The 17,813-nt window shown below is 40.7% G+C and overlaps 1 protein-coding gene and 1 non-coding gene across 3 annotated transcripts in view; one reads left to right on the forward strand and one right to left on the reverse strand.

Moving 5' to 3' along the window:
• Window positions 1–101: 101 nt before the first annotated feature.
• On the reverse strand, window positions 102–164 carry LOC137841975 (small nucleolar RNA SNORD104). Its single transcript, XR_011088850.1, has one exon. It is a non-coding gene; the product is annotated as a small nucleolar RNA SNORD104 (small nucleolar RNA).
• A 1,295-nt stretch (window positions 165–1,459) lies between these two features.
• The window catches only part of ERN1 (endoplasmic reticulum to nucleus signaling 1), a 36,443-nt gene continuing 20,089 nt past the window's right edge, over window positions 1,460–17,813 (forward strand). Inside the window, exons 1-3 of one of the 2 annotated variants that reach the window (XM_068655040.1) lie at window positions 1,507–1,649; window positions 7,400–8,168; window positions 11,884–11,995. In XM_068655040.1, the coding sequence (XP_068511141.1) occupies window positions 8,142–8,168; window positions 11,884–11,995 (139 nt within the window). In that variant the 5' untranslated portion in view covers window positions 1,507–1,649; window positions 7,400–8,141. Of the gene's footprint in view, window positions 1,650–7,399; window positions 8,169–11,883; window positions 11,996–17,813 lie in introns of both variants that reach the window. The other variant, XM_068655038.1, reaches the window with a different exon arrangement.

Below are 17,813 nucleotides of genomic sequence, written 5' to 3' on the forward strand. Positions count from 1 at the left end.
CGGTCGCCGCACGGCCCCTGCAGAAAGACACGGAACGAAGAGCGGAGGTTAGGGACACCGCGTGTGGCAGCCGCCCCGCGGGGTGCGCGGCACCCCCGGGCGCTCAGCTGTAGGTTTACTTCACGGTTATCAGCAGTCTAACACGCGTTAAGAGACATCACCGCAGCCCGACACCCCACCCACACACCGTCCCCTCGCCGACCACGGGTAAGACTCACCCTGCACCTCCGTGCTGATAGAAAGGGCCGACCCTCCGCGGCGCTGCCCTTTATAGAGCGGAGCCGCTCCGCGCCCCGCCTCGCCTCGCCCCGCCCAGTAGGAGGCTCAGCGCGGGGCGGGACCGGCCGGGCGAAGATGGCGGAGGGGGCGTGAGGGGAGGTTTTGAGGGGGCTCCGCCCGCCTTTTGGTGCCGCTGAGGGAGAACGGTACTGTCTAATTTACACGGCTCTGCAGCGCTCTGCCGTAACCCTTCGGTATTGTTAAGAAATAGCGTTTCAAAGTGCCAGCGCGTGGTCCCCGCTCGGGCCTGGGCGGCGGTTCCTCAGCTCCTGAGGAGAGGCGCCCGGCGGGGAGCAGTGCTGAGGGAAAAAACAGCCCTTTTTTAATGTACCACGACACGAAAGGCAGCTTAAAGCCAATAAAATCCCGTGTGAAGAGGTAAAAATGGCTAAACTGGCCGGGCAGCGCTGCAATTTGGGGAGGGGGCAGCGGGGCCCAGCAGCGCGTGGCTGCACTCCGTGCTCACACCGAGTGCTCGAAGCGCCCTGAAGGAACCCGTCGGTGCCAGAGGTGGCATTTCCATAGCTCCAGGATGGTTTTATGTATTCAGATTTGTGTGTTAGATCGTAATTGTGTCTCCTTACAGTCAAAGGCATGCTTATGAAAGGAGGGAGCTGCCAGGGCCGATCTGTTGGGTACATATTGCACACTGAGGACGCGGTGTGCTCTGCAGCTCCGCTAATGATACCAGTATTAAAAAGCAAACAGCGCGTAACAAGGACAAAGTGGCTTTGTTATATAAATAGACGCCTGAAAGCTAGGTCTTTGCCAAGCGGTGTACATTTACTCTTTTTTTTTTTTCTTTTCCGAGCCTCTTCCATTTGGTTCGGCATTTGTTTATCTGTGCAGAGGAACTTGGACCTCGTTAATGGCTCAGAGGGGCACGTTGATTTTGCATTTATTTAAGGCATTAGTGGGCATAACAGGCTCAACGTGACTTTATCAAGAGCGATGCAAAATAAATTTGTCATAGCTCTTGATATAGCTCCGAAAATGCTAAAAGCAAGGGGGCAATTACCCGAGGTGGGGGCGAGCCTCCCTCCTCCCCGCACTTAGCACCCCGCAGTGCCGAGGGGGGCAGGCGGGCGCTTTCCCCCTGGCTCTTCGCTGGCCGGCGGCAGGGCCGGGCTGGGAGCACGCCAAGCCGCGGGGCCGGGCCTGACGTCGGGGCTCGGGGCCGGGCGGCTCCGCCCCGCCGTGCGGGGAGCGCCGGGGAGGCCGGCAGGAGGCGGCGCGGTGCGGTGCGGGGGGAGCCGCCGGGCGGCCCGGAGCCCCCGCGGGTGGCAGCCATGGAGCCGCTCTCCTGCCGCCACCTCCTCCTCCTCGTCAGCCTGGGAGCGCTGCTGGCGCCGCTCCTGCCCAGGCCCGGGGTAAGCGAGGCGAGGCCGGGGCTCGATCTCCCCGCCGGGCCCCGAGCGCGGAGAGGGTGGGCACGGCTCAGTCCCGGTGTCGCGGCACCCCCGAGCCGCGGGAGGCCTCGCCGCCGGCAGGCCGGGCCCCCAGCAGGGTGGGGGAGCGGCCCCCGAGGGCGGCGGGGCTGTGCCGAAAGTTGGCCGTGGGTACGTGCCCACCGTCCCCGGCAGCGCCGGTGTTTGCGGAACCGGTGCCGTTAATGCCCAGCTGGGGGTTGCGGGGGCGGACGGGCTGCAGGGGATCGGCCCCGGGCAGCTGGGGACTGGCTGCCGCTGTAACCGGGGTGCTTAGGTGGGGCTCTGGGCCGCGAATATAATCGTCCCTGGGATATAAAAATAGAGGTAATTTCCCGTAAAGTTGTTGATAAAAGTAGAATGAGGAAACTTTTGCAAGCTAAAACTGTGTAGGTGTATAGTGGAACTGGTGAGATGCTGGATCTTCGGTCTGTCCCTGTGCTCTGTTGCTGTATCATAGAATCACAGAAGGGTTGAGGGTAGCAGGGACCCCTGAAGATCATCTGGTCCTCCCCCCCCTGCTCCAGCAGGGTCACCTATCACACACGTCTAGGCAGATTTTACGTATATGCAGAGAAGGAGACTCTGTTCACCATCATTTATCTGCTGGGCTCTTATGCTCTAACCTCATAAGGAGAGGGCCTTTTTTTCTTTCTGAAAAAAAAAAAAAAAAAAATTTGTATACCTCTATATATGCTGGTGTTCAAATACAAATGATTAGCTGCATGCCTGGGGAAGGCTGCTGAATCCCATCTTGGGACACTGATCATTCTGCTTCCAGAACAAAGATAGCAATATGCATTAAATTTATAAATGGTTGGTTGATATCCAAAAGAGGCTACAGTTCTACCTACATTCAAAGGTGAAAGACAAGGTGTACAAGTCACTGCACTACAAAACCTCTTAAGAAATAACCAGTTTGGTCATAAGGTATTGCGGGGAGCGACAAAAGCAGGGGCAATAGTGAAGCTGGTCCAAAGCAAATGGAGTTCTGAATAGATCATTTGTACTGAGATAAGCATTTTAATCAGTGTGCCTTAAATTGTGTGCTATCTGTCATGTATGAACTGAGATCGTATTCAAATATTCAATTCTGAAAGGTGTTCTTTGTAAATTCTCAGGATTGGGGGACAATGGAAAAGGCCAGCTGGCATTTGCTGTTTCTATTATACCTGAATGTAGCAGAGGAAAGTTTTAGGCTGTGTGCTTTGATGGATTGCTTATTGTTACCTGAAAACACTGCTGTAATATATGGGGTTATCGTTCTGGTTAAGCAAAGCTGGAGGCTTTGTTTTTCATCTAGGATATAGGAGCTCCACTCCCCTTCTTTAAAAGTAAACACGTTTAGTAATGAAGCTATGTAACGTATTTAGTTTTGTTATTTGTTTAGGAAACTGAAGGAAACAAAAAGCCAATCAACAAAAAGTACATTGAAGTAATTAGTAGAGAGTGCTCATGGTTCTAGATTACAATATTGGCAGTTCAGACTAGGAGCATCTTTCTACCATTTATGATTATTTTGTATCTGAGGTGATTTTGAGCTCTAGGTAGGAATAAAACTGTAGTTCCTCAGAGAAGAGGAGGAACTTTTCATTTGCATTACTTTTTCTTTGTCATAGTCTGGACTATAAAATTCTACTGAGATCTCTTCATGGCCCTGATAGATTTTGGGTTCAGATTTTGCAAGAAAAACACTGATTTGCCATACACAAAGTTTTAAAAATAGTACTCAGTAAGAATACTAAGAAGTAGTTTGAAATAGTTTTACAAATCTGATCTATGAATCGACAAATTAATACAAAGTTCTGTATGATTTTTACTTGCAGAGTCACAAAAACCTAGGTTTGGGCCCCAGCAGAATTCAGCACTCCCATTCTCTGGCTTTCTCTCCTCTTGGTCTCCCTGCCCTCCCATCTTATCTTGCTCAGTCTGTTGTTTGATTCAGGGTTCTCCCTCTCTTGGCTTCTTTTCTCAGCTTTTGCCGTAGTCTTCTTGTGCTGCCAGCTGTTGTCCTCACCTGGACTTCCAAACTGAAATCTGTTCTGCCCTTCAGTCCCTTTTCATAGCTAGTTTTCAGTTCTTTGAACTTAGTCTCAATCAACCCATTTAACTGGAAAGGCTTATTAAAAACTAGTAACATCACTTGAGTAGTAAATACCCATGAAAAAGACTGGCATACAATTCTTGTTATTGTGGTAACATGAAAAATATGAGATTATCTAAAGATCTGTGCAGAATGTGTTTGATATAAGTTTCTTTTACGAGTACGGATGATGGTTTGCTGCTGTTTATTTTTGCTAAATGTAATCTTTCTTACTTTATATCGTGACTTTAAGACTGTTTTCCTATAACTTACATATTCACTAAAGGGATTTCTTTCCCATCTTTTCCTTATAAGACAAAATCCCGTTCTGTATTATTAAAGTAACACAACGTATAGCTCTTGTAATTGCTCTAGCAGTATATGGGAACACATTATAAAAGGGTGACATCTCAGATACAGCAATGAGAAATGCAGTAGAGCCATCAGTAAATAAGGTGCCACTATAAACATTATACAGTACTGATTTACAACTCTGATTTTTGTGAGCCATGGGATAATTACAACAGAAAAGTTTGCTGTTTCCTCATGGTAGTGTTGCAGCTAGACATCCCAAATTTTGCCTGTTGCTCTCCTAACATGGAATCGGTGCAATTGAAAAATAGGAAGTTCTCTGGGATGAAACTGACATTTAGACCGTCAGGCTGCTCCCTCCTGCAGCTGGTGGGACTGGTGTCAGTGCTGGGTTGCACGGCACATACGGGCAGCACCGTGGGCTGCTCCTGACATGGGAAAAACCCAGCCTTACTCAGCTGTCATTTCTTGTAATGCACTCTTTAGCTCAGCATAAGGTGTTTATCCAGTTAACTGAAAGGCATGAAGACCTATGCGAAACAGCAGAAGACTTTAACATGGACATCTTGAAGAGCTGTGTTAATTAATATTCATGTGTTTTATTTGAGTTGCCAATCTCCTTGGTTGCCCCATAAAATCATTAGTATATTAGGGTTTGTTTTTTTGAGGAATACAGACTCACCTTGCACACCTAAAATTATCATAGACAGCTCTGTTCTGGAGTGACAGAAATTCATGTTTTTATAACTCTCTTCTACCCACTTTGCTTGCTGGCGGTCTTGTGAAAATGGAGCTAAGTTTTGCTTTTACAGAGAGATCTCGATCTGAATCCTTGGCTGGGAGCTCACAGTGTAGAGCACCACGCAGGGCTCGATCATGTCAGAGGACAGTTGGAGACGATGTAATACAAACGGGCCTGGTAAGGAGGACCTGGGCTGGTGAGAAATTGCTAAGAAACACATCTTGGAATCTAGTTTTAAGATGAAAAGATCTGTAGATTTGATTTCCCTTTCTAAAGAAGACAGTTTATTTTTTGGCAGCTTTCTTTCTTATACTGACTTCATTACTACTTATAATGAAAAATCTTCCCCAGCAGCTTACTGAACTGTGCAGTTTCTTCATGGCATGGTTTTGTTATCCCTGGTTGGTCCTAGCCTGTAGCTTGGTGATGTTATTAGAGGATAGCTGTCAGAAAACCGGGCTGCTGGTTCTTAGGCAGGCTGGGGTGAACATGCCAATTGCTTGCAGGGTGCGCCAAGCTTTGGAAAGATTTTGCTTTGCCTCCTTACGGGTTTACCAGCTGTGGTTCTGGTAGCATAAATTCTGCTCTTGGCCTTTCCTTATGGAGAAGAAAGTGTCTGGTGCTGTTAGTGCTAGAGGTTTCTTAATAGTTCCTTAGTGAAATGCAAATGCATAGCCTGATACATGTTAAAGCAATTATGGATTGAGGAATGGTTTTTTTTTGTTTGTTTGTTTGTTTTTTTTTTTTTCTTGAGAGAAAATATATCTTGTTAGCTCTTTTGTTGGGTAATCCAGGCATTTCTAAAGAAGGTAGAATTTAAATGATAGGTAGCAAGTCATCCATCCTTAATTTTCTGTCAGACCTTACAAATTAAGTTTGGTGCAAATGTGTTCTTGTTTAAGACTCAGAAAAGAAAAAATTATTACCTGGTAGCACACGGCACTGGGCTTTGTTCACTAGTGAGTGCTAAGGTGTTTCTGTGAACCTGGTGGCAGTTCTCAGAGTTAGTAATGGACTGTCATACACCCACTGTCAATATGAAGTGTTTTCCTCTTTATTTGTACTTGAAGAACGTCTTGTGGTATCACCCCCAGAGTGCAACATATTTCTAGGTTACAGAATGATAACCTCAAGGAACTAAATGGCCTGGTTTTCTTTCTGTCTGCTGTTTCCACAGGCTTCAGTGGGATTTGTGCCTAAGTAGTGACCTGCATTTCAAAAGAACTGTTTTTAAGAAGATAAATTAATGGAAGAAATTATTCCCATGGGGATCTGTTTTCTTCCCGCACAATAAAACAAAATAGGGCACTGCTGTGCTAACCTTAAACCATCTGAATGTTGCGGTGAAGGAAGATACAATCTTTGACACTGAACTGTGCCACAGACAGACACAAACACACCCCAACTCGTTCTGCAGCTTTCGCTGCCCTCCCCTTGGCTCTGTGGGTCATTCAAAATTGTTTTGAGTCATTGTGTTAGTTAGATTTCAAAAACATGATTTTTTCTGAAGATGTGGTGGGTTTGGAGCGAGAGGGAGATGCTAATGTTAGCTGGAACTTATAAATGCTTTTCTGTTCATTCCCAAAATTTAGGCTGTTGCAGATTTTTAGCAGTCAGTGCTTTAGAACATCTGTCAAAGTTTAATTCAATGAGACCTTGAGAGGTATTAAAAATGTGGTTTGAATTATTAAAAAAATCATTCTAAAACAGTGCCAAAATAACCTCAAAATACTGTAAATCCTTCACTTAACATCACTCTTGGGGTGGAAAATTTTTATGACTGCAGATTGTCAAAGCAGCAGAAGCTCTCACGGAATTCCAAGGAGGGCTGTTGTTACGACAGACGTTACTACAGTTTCAGATAAAATAAAAGAAGAGCCAAAACAGGTTTTCCTTCCATCTCATTTTCTCTGTTCACTAAATTCAGTTCTTTCTGCTCAGCTGACTCATGTCCTGCCAGATTCCTCCTGTATTAAATTATATTTCTTCAGAATAAAACTGCAATGGAAAATAATCTCAAGAAATTGCATTGCATCACAGAAGTTTAGACCCCTTCCCTGCAGGGAGGACAATGTCCACGCACACCAGTATTTATACAGTGTCTGTCTCAGGACTGAGATTTTTTTTCCCCCAGTGGAGAACGCTCTTAAATCCTGCAGGCAAAAATGAAAACAGGTTTGGCTATGTACATACAGATTTTTATAATTATCATAGCTTTTCAAAATGGTGCTAATTCCAGACTTTAATCAATTAATCAATCAATTAATTAAAAAGCTTTATGTTAAAAATAAAGTCCATTCACAGCACTCTGATAAAACTCACTAATAAAATCAAGAGATATTTTTTTTATTCCCAAATCTGAATGAAATACAGATATTTATCTGTTCTTTTTTATGCCTATTGTTTTATGCCATTTGAGTGAATAAACCTTTGTTTCCATACTATTACACAAACTCCCTAGCCATTTCCCCAGGTGACTACTGTAGATATTTGTCAAAATAAATCATCAATATAGTGTTGCAAAGTCTATCGACTCATCTATTTTTTTATATTTAGGTTGTAAACTTCAGCGGCATAGTGTGTTACCTGGCCAATTAATCTCAACTGTGCGATATATGCTTTGAAAACTGGGACTGAATGGAGGATTTTGAATATATGGTATTTTTTTGATTTAATGTGTATGAAATAGAACGTGAGAGTTAAAGGAAGAACTACCAACATGAAGACGCTTGCCCTGTCTTCAGTCTTTTATCCAAAGCAGTTATCTTTGACACACGGGCTTGCAATGACCACATCAATGAGACTTTGATCGCTAAATGTAAGAAAGCCCTTCAAAAGCAGTGAAACCTTAGCACAGACTTGTGGGTTAAATGAAGGAAAGCATCAGAAGAAAGTGGCATTAAGACAAAGGCGGTTGGAGCGCAGAGAAGTAGCAGCAGGAGCAGCGATGCTGTGCAGGTGGTGGTGCAGGAAGGTGCACCACGTGGCAGCCCCTCCATCAGCGGAATACGTGCTCTCATCGGGACTGCGCTCCCAAGGACAGTCCCGGGGCAGTGAAGCCCTGAAAAGAAGGTGGTTTCTCTGTCACGCTGGACCTATTGGTGACTCAGAATACTGTTCCCTTCTCTGCCCTGGGTGCTTGTGACTGCCATCGGCACTTGACATCCTAACTGTAATCCTGTAATCGTTATGGTCTTTATTCTACAGGAGCTTTTTTTTTTTTTTTTTTTTTTTTTTTTTTTTTTTGTGAAGATAATATAGGCTTTATTCAATTCTCAGAAGAAGACAGGAAGTGAAAATGCTTTGTGGAGAATATACCGATTCTGTAAGATAAGAAAAACTTGTGTAGAGTAAAACATAGCCTAGAAAAACACTCTTAGACTGTGTATAACCCTGTGGAAGTGGTGAATTTGCTTTATGTTATGTTTTATTTACAACTCAACTGTAACACTAGTCATTCCATTCCAAGTGTCAAATTCCCACCTGCAGTTTTAAGCACCTTCGTTAATGTTCATTTCTGGACTTCAACAGTTGTCTGTTCTTGCACAACTCACTGTGTTTCCCTCTAGGTGCAGTTTCACTCTTTGTGTTAACTAAAATAATCACTTTGGGCAAGGGATGTTTTAGTGAAATGCTTTTGTATCTTTTTTGATAGAAGAGCAAACAAACAGTATTGTCCTCATCATTTAAACTCGATGTGTCTGCTAACAGAACAGGTTTAGGGTAGAGTGGTCTTCACGAAGGAACAGGTATTTCCTACGTTCCCTGTGGCATATACCATACAGGATGGATGCAGTAGAGCATGTTGGCACTTTGCAGAAAAATTGTCTCAAAATGTTTTCTGCCCTCTTCTATGAATCTGGTGGAAGAATGAAAATCTCTGTAACAGGGCTTTTTGCAAGTACCTCTGCAGTGAAAATACGCTTCTGTTTGGAATGAGAAAGCTGAAACGTGTTTGTCAAATGTCTGAGTAAAAATTATTTATGAGATTTTTTTCACAGTTCTGTAGCTCACCGTGACGTCTTTGAACTCACGCAGATAGGTAGTAAGCACTTCAAACAGCTACCTTCTGGCTGACACTGGGCAACATCTGGCAGTTGCGGATGGTGGTTAATTAAATGCAGTTAACCTGACGGGTACAATTTGTTTGTGCAATTAGTTGTTAATTCAGAGCTGGAATATTCATTTAGTGTCTTTGGTTCCTGGTTTTGGTTTTGTTTTGTTTCTATTTTTTAAGCCCAGAGTCCTTCAAACAGCTTTATGCAACTGCTGTCAAGTTATTTCATTTATTACAAAGTATCTCAGTCAATTGAAGTAATTAAATCTGTTACATCTTATCTAAAACAAAAGCCTGGAAATATCCATATATGTGTGCATTAAGCATTAAATACGCTAGCGTAAAAGTAAACTAGTTTTTCAACATTTTTATGGATAGGATGAAGAAATTCCTTATCTGTCATGAATCGCTTAGCTAGCATCATTTATTTGTTTTGGTAAAATGCATTGAGATCTTCAGGAGAAAATTAATACATGAGAGCAAAGTTTTACTGCACAAAGGTTGATTTCAAATGGGTTTTGACTGCATTCCATTGCTTCTTGTTTTCATCACAACACTGTTATAAGTAAATTTTGAAATTCTTGTTCTTCATTCATTGCTTGAAATCAGAATGTAAGAGTGGCAGCAGAAACGTTTTTAAGATAGTATGTAGCTATGCATATAAGGATGTTTTTGAGCGTGAGGTTAGCTCTGGTTTGTGTAATGTCACCCATAGGGTGTTACCCCACCATTACCTGGGTGGAGGAAAGGAGAGTTTGATTTCATGGGTAAGAAAAATAAATAGATAATTCCCTGTTCTGTTAATCCCAATTGTTCATTGGATATTAAAGTAAACCAGAAGGCTAGGGTGATTATGGTGGAACTGAGCGTCCTTAATTTACGAATGACAGGCTCTGAGAGCCAGAGAAAGAAATGAGAATTAAGTTGCATTGCAGCAGTAATGCTGAAAGAAGAATTTTGAAAGACTGAAAATAAAATCATAAGCAGTATAGATTATTGGAGAGTTGAAGTAGCGCCATGGGGAAAATGGTCTAAGATAGGGAGGATTTCCTAATAGTTGTTCTGCTGATGGTACTCTGTTGAATTGAGATGTCTTTCAACATCTTAAGCTTCTCTTTGCTGCTATGTACAAATCAGGTCATTAGGCTGAAAAGATACCTCCAAGTTCAGTCCTCACTAGTAACATCTTGAGCTGTATGCTTTCTGGGTCAGCAGGAGAAGAATTGCTATCTCATGTCCCTGTTTGAACAAATATTGCAAAGTTTGATTCTGCATGCAGCTATAAATATTTTAGTTAAATGAAGACATCTTCCATATAAATGTTAGCCTGCATAATTTAACTGTGTCAAATAATCAAAATTATATAGTAAGGTGCATTTCCTTTTTTTTTCTAGACCTCCAACATTTAGTTCTGATCTATGGTTTCTATATTGTTGTTTTGTACTTAATTTTTTTCTGCACTGCTCCAGCTGTTTTCCTTATGGCTGGGAAGAAGTGAGTATAATATTTGTAGTTGCTACCTGCAAGTTGGCTAGTTGTTACTTTATTATATTATTCCTTTAGTGTCATTTTCTACATGAAAGAGTCTAGTGCTTTAGTTTAGTTGTACCGAGCACGTATAGTTTTCTAAAGAAATGGTTACGCCTGTACCTGTGCATAACTTGACAATTTTCTATTTTGCTTTACAATAATTCTAGCATGACTGGTAATTATTTTTAAAAATGTAAGTCATTTAAGACAGTACTGATTATGTCAAATGCACACTTTCATTTCACGGACTGTGGTAGGTTAAGAATTATATTTAACAGTGAAACTTTCTAAACATGGCAGGTGGCACACAGATGAGCCCTGCAGATGCAGTGAACAAATGGCAAGTTATTTGAGCAATAATTTGAGACTTGGTAAATGGAAATGGGTTAATCTTAGGGTGTATGAGATAATCTTTAGTCATGAAGAGAAAAATAAACATTAAATTAACATGTTTTTTTCTGCTTTGCACACTGAAACACCTTGGACTTAGCCTTATCCATCCAGCAATAGCTACATAGTTTTGAGTCAAAGTTTGTATGATGCCCTTTTAATAAAATTACATGCGATAGCCAGGCTCAAGAGCTGCTTGTGTTGTAGAAAGAAGAGCAGGCACCAAACAGTACTGTACCTGAATGTGTAAACGTGGAGTGACGTGTTCCCAGTGGCAGAATGGTTAAGATGTCAAGCTGAGGTCTGAATCCTGCAGTGGACTGCTTTCCAGGAGCTGTGGGTGTGTTAATATACATGGACTTGCTTAAACAGCACCATTTACTACCTACCCCAGAAATGCAGTAGTTGGAGACGTAGGGTACAGTAACACAATTAAGAGCCCTAACAGTTTGAATCTTCTCAAGCTTTTGAGCTGCTTCTATCCTACATGTTTAGTCCTTGCTCAGACATAGCCCACATGCTTGCAGCTCCAGCTTGTCACGGCAATAGTCAGCCCCCTGAATATCGATCACCTCTCACTGTTGTTTATCCACCTTTTATGCAGCCAATGTCTTTTTGTCTTTTGGAGACTAAACCTTGGAAAAAGTATGCTCTGTTAACTTGGAAGTAGCACGGTTTTGACATCACCATTTACATTCTCTGAGCTGCTTTGAAGTTCCTTGCCCCAGCTATCTTCTCGCATGGTCTTTATGTCGGCTTTTTTCCTAAGTTAGCCCTATCTCAGACTTCTCCAAAGTCTAGTCACAAGGAGACTTTGATATAAAATTGAAGGAGGTTGAGTCACAGATAGGTTATCCACATTAAGTTCCCGTAGAGATAAACTTTAGCACAGTTAGCAACTACAGAAAAAAAAAAAAAAAAAGTCACTGAATTCAGAGGGACAAGATTGTCTGGTCTACGTGATTAAAAAGAAAGCTGGTATTCTAGACAATTTACTGTTTGGCAGTTAAAAGTAAGTCCGTAGTAAATAATGACATTCAGTGTATGGATTTTTCTTTTCCAGAACACCAGCTCAGTAACTGTGCCAGAAACACTGCTGTTTGTTTCAACTCTTGATGGAAGTTTGCATGCCGTCAGCAAGCGGACAGGAGCAATCAAATGGACTTTAAAAGAAGGTGAGCAGATGTCCTGATGCTCTCTACTCCGTAACAATAATTGGTTATTCAGACTGTTGTATAGCCTGGTAAATATTTTTCTTCTTTCTTAATTTTGCTCTTGTTCTAGACTCTGAGTTAAGCTAGTGTTTCTGTTCATCTTAATTTTTTCACTTGCAGATCTTTTTCCAGATTTTTTTTTTCCCCAAATGTTTTAGCTGCAGTGGAATAATTATCTAAATAGGTATCATGTTATATGGGAATTAGTGCAATGTAAGAATGCTTAGAACAGAATTGATGTCAAATGGGAGTGTCAGCTTGTGGAACTGTTGGCAAAGGGTTTGTGGAAGCATGATTTTATCTCTGGTATATCCTACATTCACTGGTGCCATGGATATTGTGCAAACCTCAGGTCTTTTTGTCTATAGTAGACATCTAGGAACAACACAGGTTTCTAAATAAAAGAACTGCAGTTGTGTACAGAAGTTTAACATTGCTGAGTGACTGGAGGTGATTTTGTAATTTCAATTACTTATCAGAGATAGCTCTTTCTATCTTCATGACAAATTCAATATTTAATGCAGGTTTTTTTAGTGGGAATTTGCTTGCATATAGTGGAAGTGATAGCAGCACTTTCTCATCATGTCTGGAACTAAATGAGAGAGCAGGTCAAATGGAAAGGAGTCACAATGATTGCATCATTCTGTCCTCTATTTTAAAAGCCTAATGCCAGTTTAGTAGGTGAGCTAAAGTGGTGGGAAATGAATTGTGTGTATCTGATGTCTGCATTACTAATCAGTCACTCTTAATTTCTTTGAACATTCCTATTTGAATGCAACTCTGCCAGACAAAAAGTTAATTTCATTAAGGAGTGCTTTTGTAGCTCCTCTTGAATCAAAAAGAGGTGAGCAAGTACTTTCTCAAAGGATCTTGGTTACTGGGTGTGATTACATTTTCCCCCCTCTGTGACTCTACTTTAAATTTAGACCTCTACTTTGCCTGAGCAGGCTTGAATAAAGAAAAGGTTATCAGCCTCTTCCTTTATTGTTGTTATAAAGGCTATTGCAGCTTTGAGAGGAGCTTTCACTCTTTTTAGCTTGTCCTTAAACTGACATGAACATACACTACTTTGTCCTATCCTTGAAGGATGTCATAACTAGAATTTTTTTCTGCAGGCAGACTTAGTAAGGACAAAAGTTTAAGGAAGAAATGAAGGGACTTTGGTAATGAGAAGGAACTTGGTCAAAGTGTGTTGCTCAAGGAACTTCCCTTGTGTAAAAAAAAAATGTTGCAAAACTACTGTTTGTACAGTAGAACTGCCAGACTGGATAATCTAGTTTTATAGGACCTTTTTTTTTTTTTTTTTTCCCCTCTGTCACTGTGTTGTGTTCTGTGTGTTACCAACATAAGATTTGTTCAGCTGCTTTTTGCAAAGCACTTACTGTCCATTAGTTTATTTCTATGTAATAGAACAGCACACAAGGTTCAAAGAAAAATAAAAAAAATAGTGATAGTTTTCACTATTACAAGATGCTTCATGAGTTAACTTAGTTAAATGTATATGGAACAAGGGTCTGTACATGTAAATTGGAGAATGAATTTGTAATTGGAGGGTTTTAAAGTATTTTTGCAAAAGTCAGTTTTTGGTGGTCACCCAGTGTGTGAGAACCCCAAACAAAGGAAAATTGTTGGAAATTAATAGCCCATGAAAGTCCATACTATCTTGCTGTGTTAAATCCCTTGGTGGATTTAGCAGTGCAGAATTCAGTATTAATATTACTGTATAAACAGCTTTTCTGTGTGCTCTGTCTGTCAACAACAGGTGTGTAGTGTTACATAGGATTACCCAATGGAAAGTTGCTTGCACTGTAGGCATTGTTCTTGCAGGTGCCATTTCACCCTGAGTATCAGACAATGAACCATGTGTTGTATGGTTCATGTGCTTGGAGAAGTTCTGGAGGTCACCTGAAGCGCTGTTAGAGGCCTTTGTCAGGAAGAAAGGTTTTATCACTGCACTTAAGCAGCCAGGTATTTAACAAAGGGCAATTATTATGCATTTTATTTTGTTTGGGAGAAAAAACAAGGTGGTGTTCATTATCAGGCAGTACTTAAACAAACATGAAGATCCTGCCGTGTATGGTTTGTTTTAATTTAACACTGAAACTTATCTTAGGTATGCAGAGTAAATGAGCCACTGGTTATCACCACAATAACATGTTTGGTTTTCCTACCTTTGAGTAGTGCTGGCAAGAAAGGCAGTTTGATTACTTGTACTCCCCATAAAGTAGGCAAAAAATTGGTTCAGTTAATAATAGGACTCTCGTAGTTCAGAAATAAAACTGTGTTCCCTACACATGTAGGGAGATTGTATATGTAGGGAGATTCTGGACCTACTTGTTGAGAATGCTTTGTGCCTTTATTTCCTGTTGGCTTCTGTGTGTCCTACAATCTGACAGCTCTCAGGGCGTTTTGGTGGCCAGGTAACTAATGCTGATAGATTTAGAGCCAGCAGAAATTGTTATGACATTCAGTTCTCTGTAGCAATAAAACAATCAATGACAAAAGTTGATTTAAAAGGTTCTGATTTCTAATACCTTACTTGTGACCTCTGGACTGCAGTGGACTAGTCACGATAAGGCAAAGATATAAAGACTGTATATATTAACGATACCCAATAGGTAAATTTTAAAGGACTAGTCTGAGATCTGTAGGTCTTGCTCCGATGACAGTGGTTATTCCCAGCTGGGAAGAAATATCTGTGCATTGCTGTACATTAATAACGATTGTCAAAATGATTGTAGAAGGGTTCTCTTTCCAACATATTCCGGAGTGTGGTTAGTTAGTATCTCTAACCTCAATTTCTGTAATTTCAACAGCAAGCAAAGATGACATGATTTTAAATTGGCCCGTTAGCCCAGATCTTATGGTAGGGCCTCAGATCAGGAAACCGTTTTTTCCAGCTCATTCCAGTGGGGCAGCAACTTACTCGCTTGCTCTTTCAGAATCCCCCACTTCTCCTTTCCAGTCATTGGGTTTGTATGGTCTTCTTAGGGACGCATTATAGCGACGAGAATGTACAGCTCTATCTTGTGCATTAAAAAAGACTTGTTCTTGACTTGGTTAAAGGGCAGATTTATCTTGTCACGTATTTGTGAAATATGGGAAAAAAGGCAAAGATATGTTTAGTATTGCAGTTACAGTTTCAGAAATTGTATATATGGCTTTTTTCCATGTGTATGCAAAATATGGGTTAGAATTATTTCAGAATAATCTGGAATGTATCACATACTTCTGCCCACCCACAAGCAAGTAATAAAGGCAAAAATAGTTTCTGGTCATGATGCAACCAAAACTGTCTAGGGACATCTGCTTGCCCAGGTCAAAATGTTCAGTGAATTATAACTTAGCCCCAAAATTGCCTAAATTACTGGATAGACATTAGGCCAACAGGTTTCTAATAGCTGCTTTACTTGTGAGTGTAGTGTTAGAGTTGTAGAATAAATCTTTAGAATCAGTCCTATTGTTTTTTTCATCCAAATTTATTTTACAGATCTTTTTATTAATGTGTGAAATTGGAAGCTTTTTAGTTCTTAAAGAATAATGACTTTGAAGTTCTGCAATGACAAGGATAGGTTTCAGCAGTCTTTCTAATAGTAGTTCTATTATCCTCATGCCATTGAACTCTCTGTGTGGGGGGCAGTAATTAGTTTTGCTAAATTAAATTTCAGCTAAATTTGCTGAAGAGTATCAGTGGCGATAACTTTACAAGTGCATGTGCTTGTTGACTCATGTACGTTACCAGATCAGAAAGCTAAAGCTCATGTGTATTGAATTGTAGGATTTGAATATAAGGATTTGAGCTTAAGGAAGAGGCAGATGTATTTATATCACAGTTTTATGACGTTTTCTTTGTGATAAAGTTTTTGTTTAGATGCAGAATACATACTGCTTTGTTCAGTGGTTATTATCATTGTTGGTATTGGAACAGATCAAGCCAATTAGAATGACTTGCCTAATTACAGGGAACTGCAGTTCACGGAAACTTTGCAAGCAGGATGTGCTTCCAGTCTCAGCGTGTTAACACTTGAGCGCTGAGCTGTCGAATAGAAGATAAGGCCTCAGTCCTTTGACTTGTGCAAGAACCTTTTCCACTTGACTCATTGTGAAGCAGAAGGTGACCTCAGTTCTAAGATGATTCAGGATGTTTTTTCACTAGTCTGTGTTCAAGCATACAAGAACTGTTATATGACTTGACAACAGTAAATTAACCTCATAAGATCCTCTTTTATCTCCGAGTGAATTCTTATTTCAAAACAAACTTTGAAGTAAAATTGGACTATGTCCCAGACCACATGAAAGTGAATGCAAAGAGTTCATTGTCTGTCTTCAGAGTATCTTTGTAGAGCTACAACCTAAATTCAAGATAATGAAAGTGTTAAGAAAATGAGAAAATTTGCTTCACCCCAGCAGCTAAGAATGTAGAGAAATGGCTTTCCACAGCCATTTACAGGTGGATAGTGCTACTAGTGAAAAGAGAATTTCTGTAACTTCAAAAAAATATCCCTCACTCTGTTTATGTTCATCCACTGTGAATAGCCTCTTTGATGGAAGTGAATCAGGATTATGCATTTGATACTAAATGCTTCCTAACAGTATTAGGTTAAGGGTTGGGCTAGATGGTCTTACAGGTCTTTTCCTGAATGATTCTGAGATTCTATGATTCTATGATATACAACACTTACACGTTGCAGGAAGCCATCAGAATAATCAGTGTTTTGTCTTACATGCCAATAAATACTGCAGAATTTTTCTGCTGCTTCATAGTAACAACTTAATCTATTCCATCTACATCTTTATCATTGCTGCTAAATCAAATTTCAGTTACTGAGAAGACAAGTAAAAGTAAGACTTTTTTTTCACTCAAGCACTGTTCTTGATACTGAAGACAAGATATGAAAGAAAAAAAATAAGGACTTTTTGTGAGCATGATGCTTCTGTATGGCACTCACCAAACAGCTTAGGACTTAAGTCTTTCTTTTGTGCACTCTGATACGCAAGTGCTTCAGAAAAACTCATTACAGGAGTTGGAATGGGATCGTTTGTGGGATCTCTGGCATTGTTAACAGAAGTGTAGGATACTGCATCTATTGATGCAATTGCTGTGAGTGACATTTTTCCAATGGCTTTCAGAAATAAAAGGTTGGGGTAAAAAACTTACTGCAAATGCGTTTCACATGTATGTGTGTATTCCTTCACTATTACGGTGCTACGTCTTCAATAAAATGACAGAACATTTGAAACAGTTGGATCAGAGTGGAGCACTTACTTTTGTAAAAGTAGATTGCCCAGTCTTTGAAAACTAAGTGAAATCAAGATATTTGTACAAAAATATTTAGCTTTTATTCATGGTATTTTGAGTGCAGGGAGGGAGTCGTAGGACATTAGTAACCAGATTCTCCTGCAAATGTCATGGATTATCAAGGACCAGTTGCAAGAAGATGTGATTTACCTTTTGATATTTCTTGTACTTGTTCAGATTTCCCTGAATGTTCTTTGAAAAAAAAAGAAATATTAAAAAGTTTGAAAAGGTCACATTCTGTCCTGTTCTACTGTAGAGAGTGTGTTGTGTTATGCCAGTAACAGTGCAGTTAGAAAATTTGGAGATTGATTCAGCTAGTACTGTTTATTCAGGCAGTACTGATTATTAAAAATAAATGTAAAGATTTCTAAGAGTACTTTGGGCAAGAAGCTATCTCTTGCTTTCCCTAGGCTGGCTAAAAAGTAATTTTTGAGAAAATCTGCACTTATAAAAAAAAAAAAAATAAATGTATATGCAGCC

This window comes from Anas acuta, chromosome 18 (genome assembly GCF_963932015.1).
Source record: "Anas acuta chromosome 18, bAnaAcu1.1, whole genome shotgun sequence".
NCBI classification, from domain to species: Eukaryota; Metazoa; Chordata; class Aves; order Anseriformes; family Anatidae; genus Anas; species Anas acuta.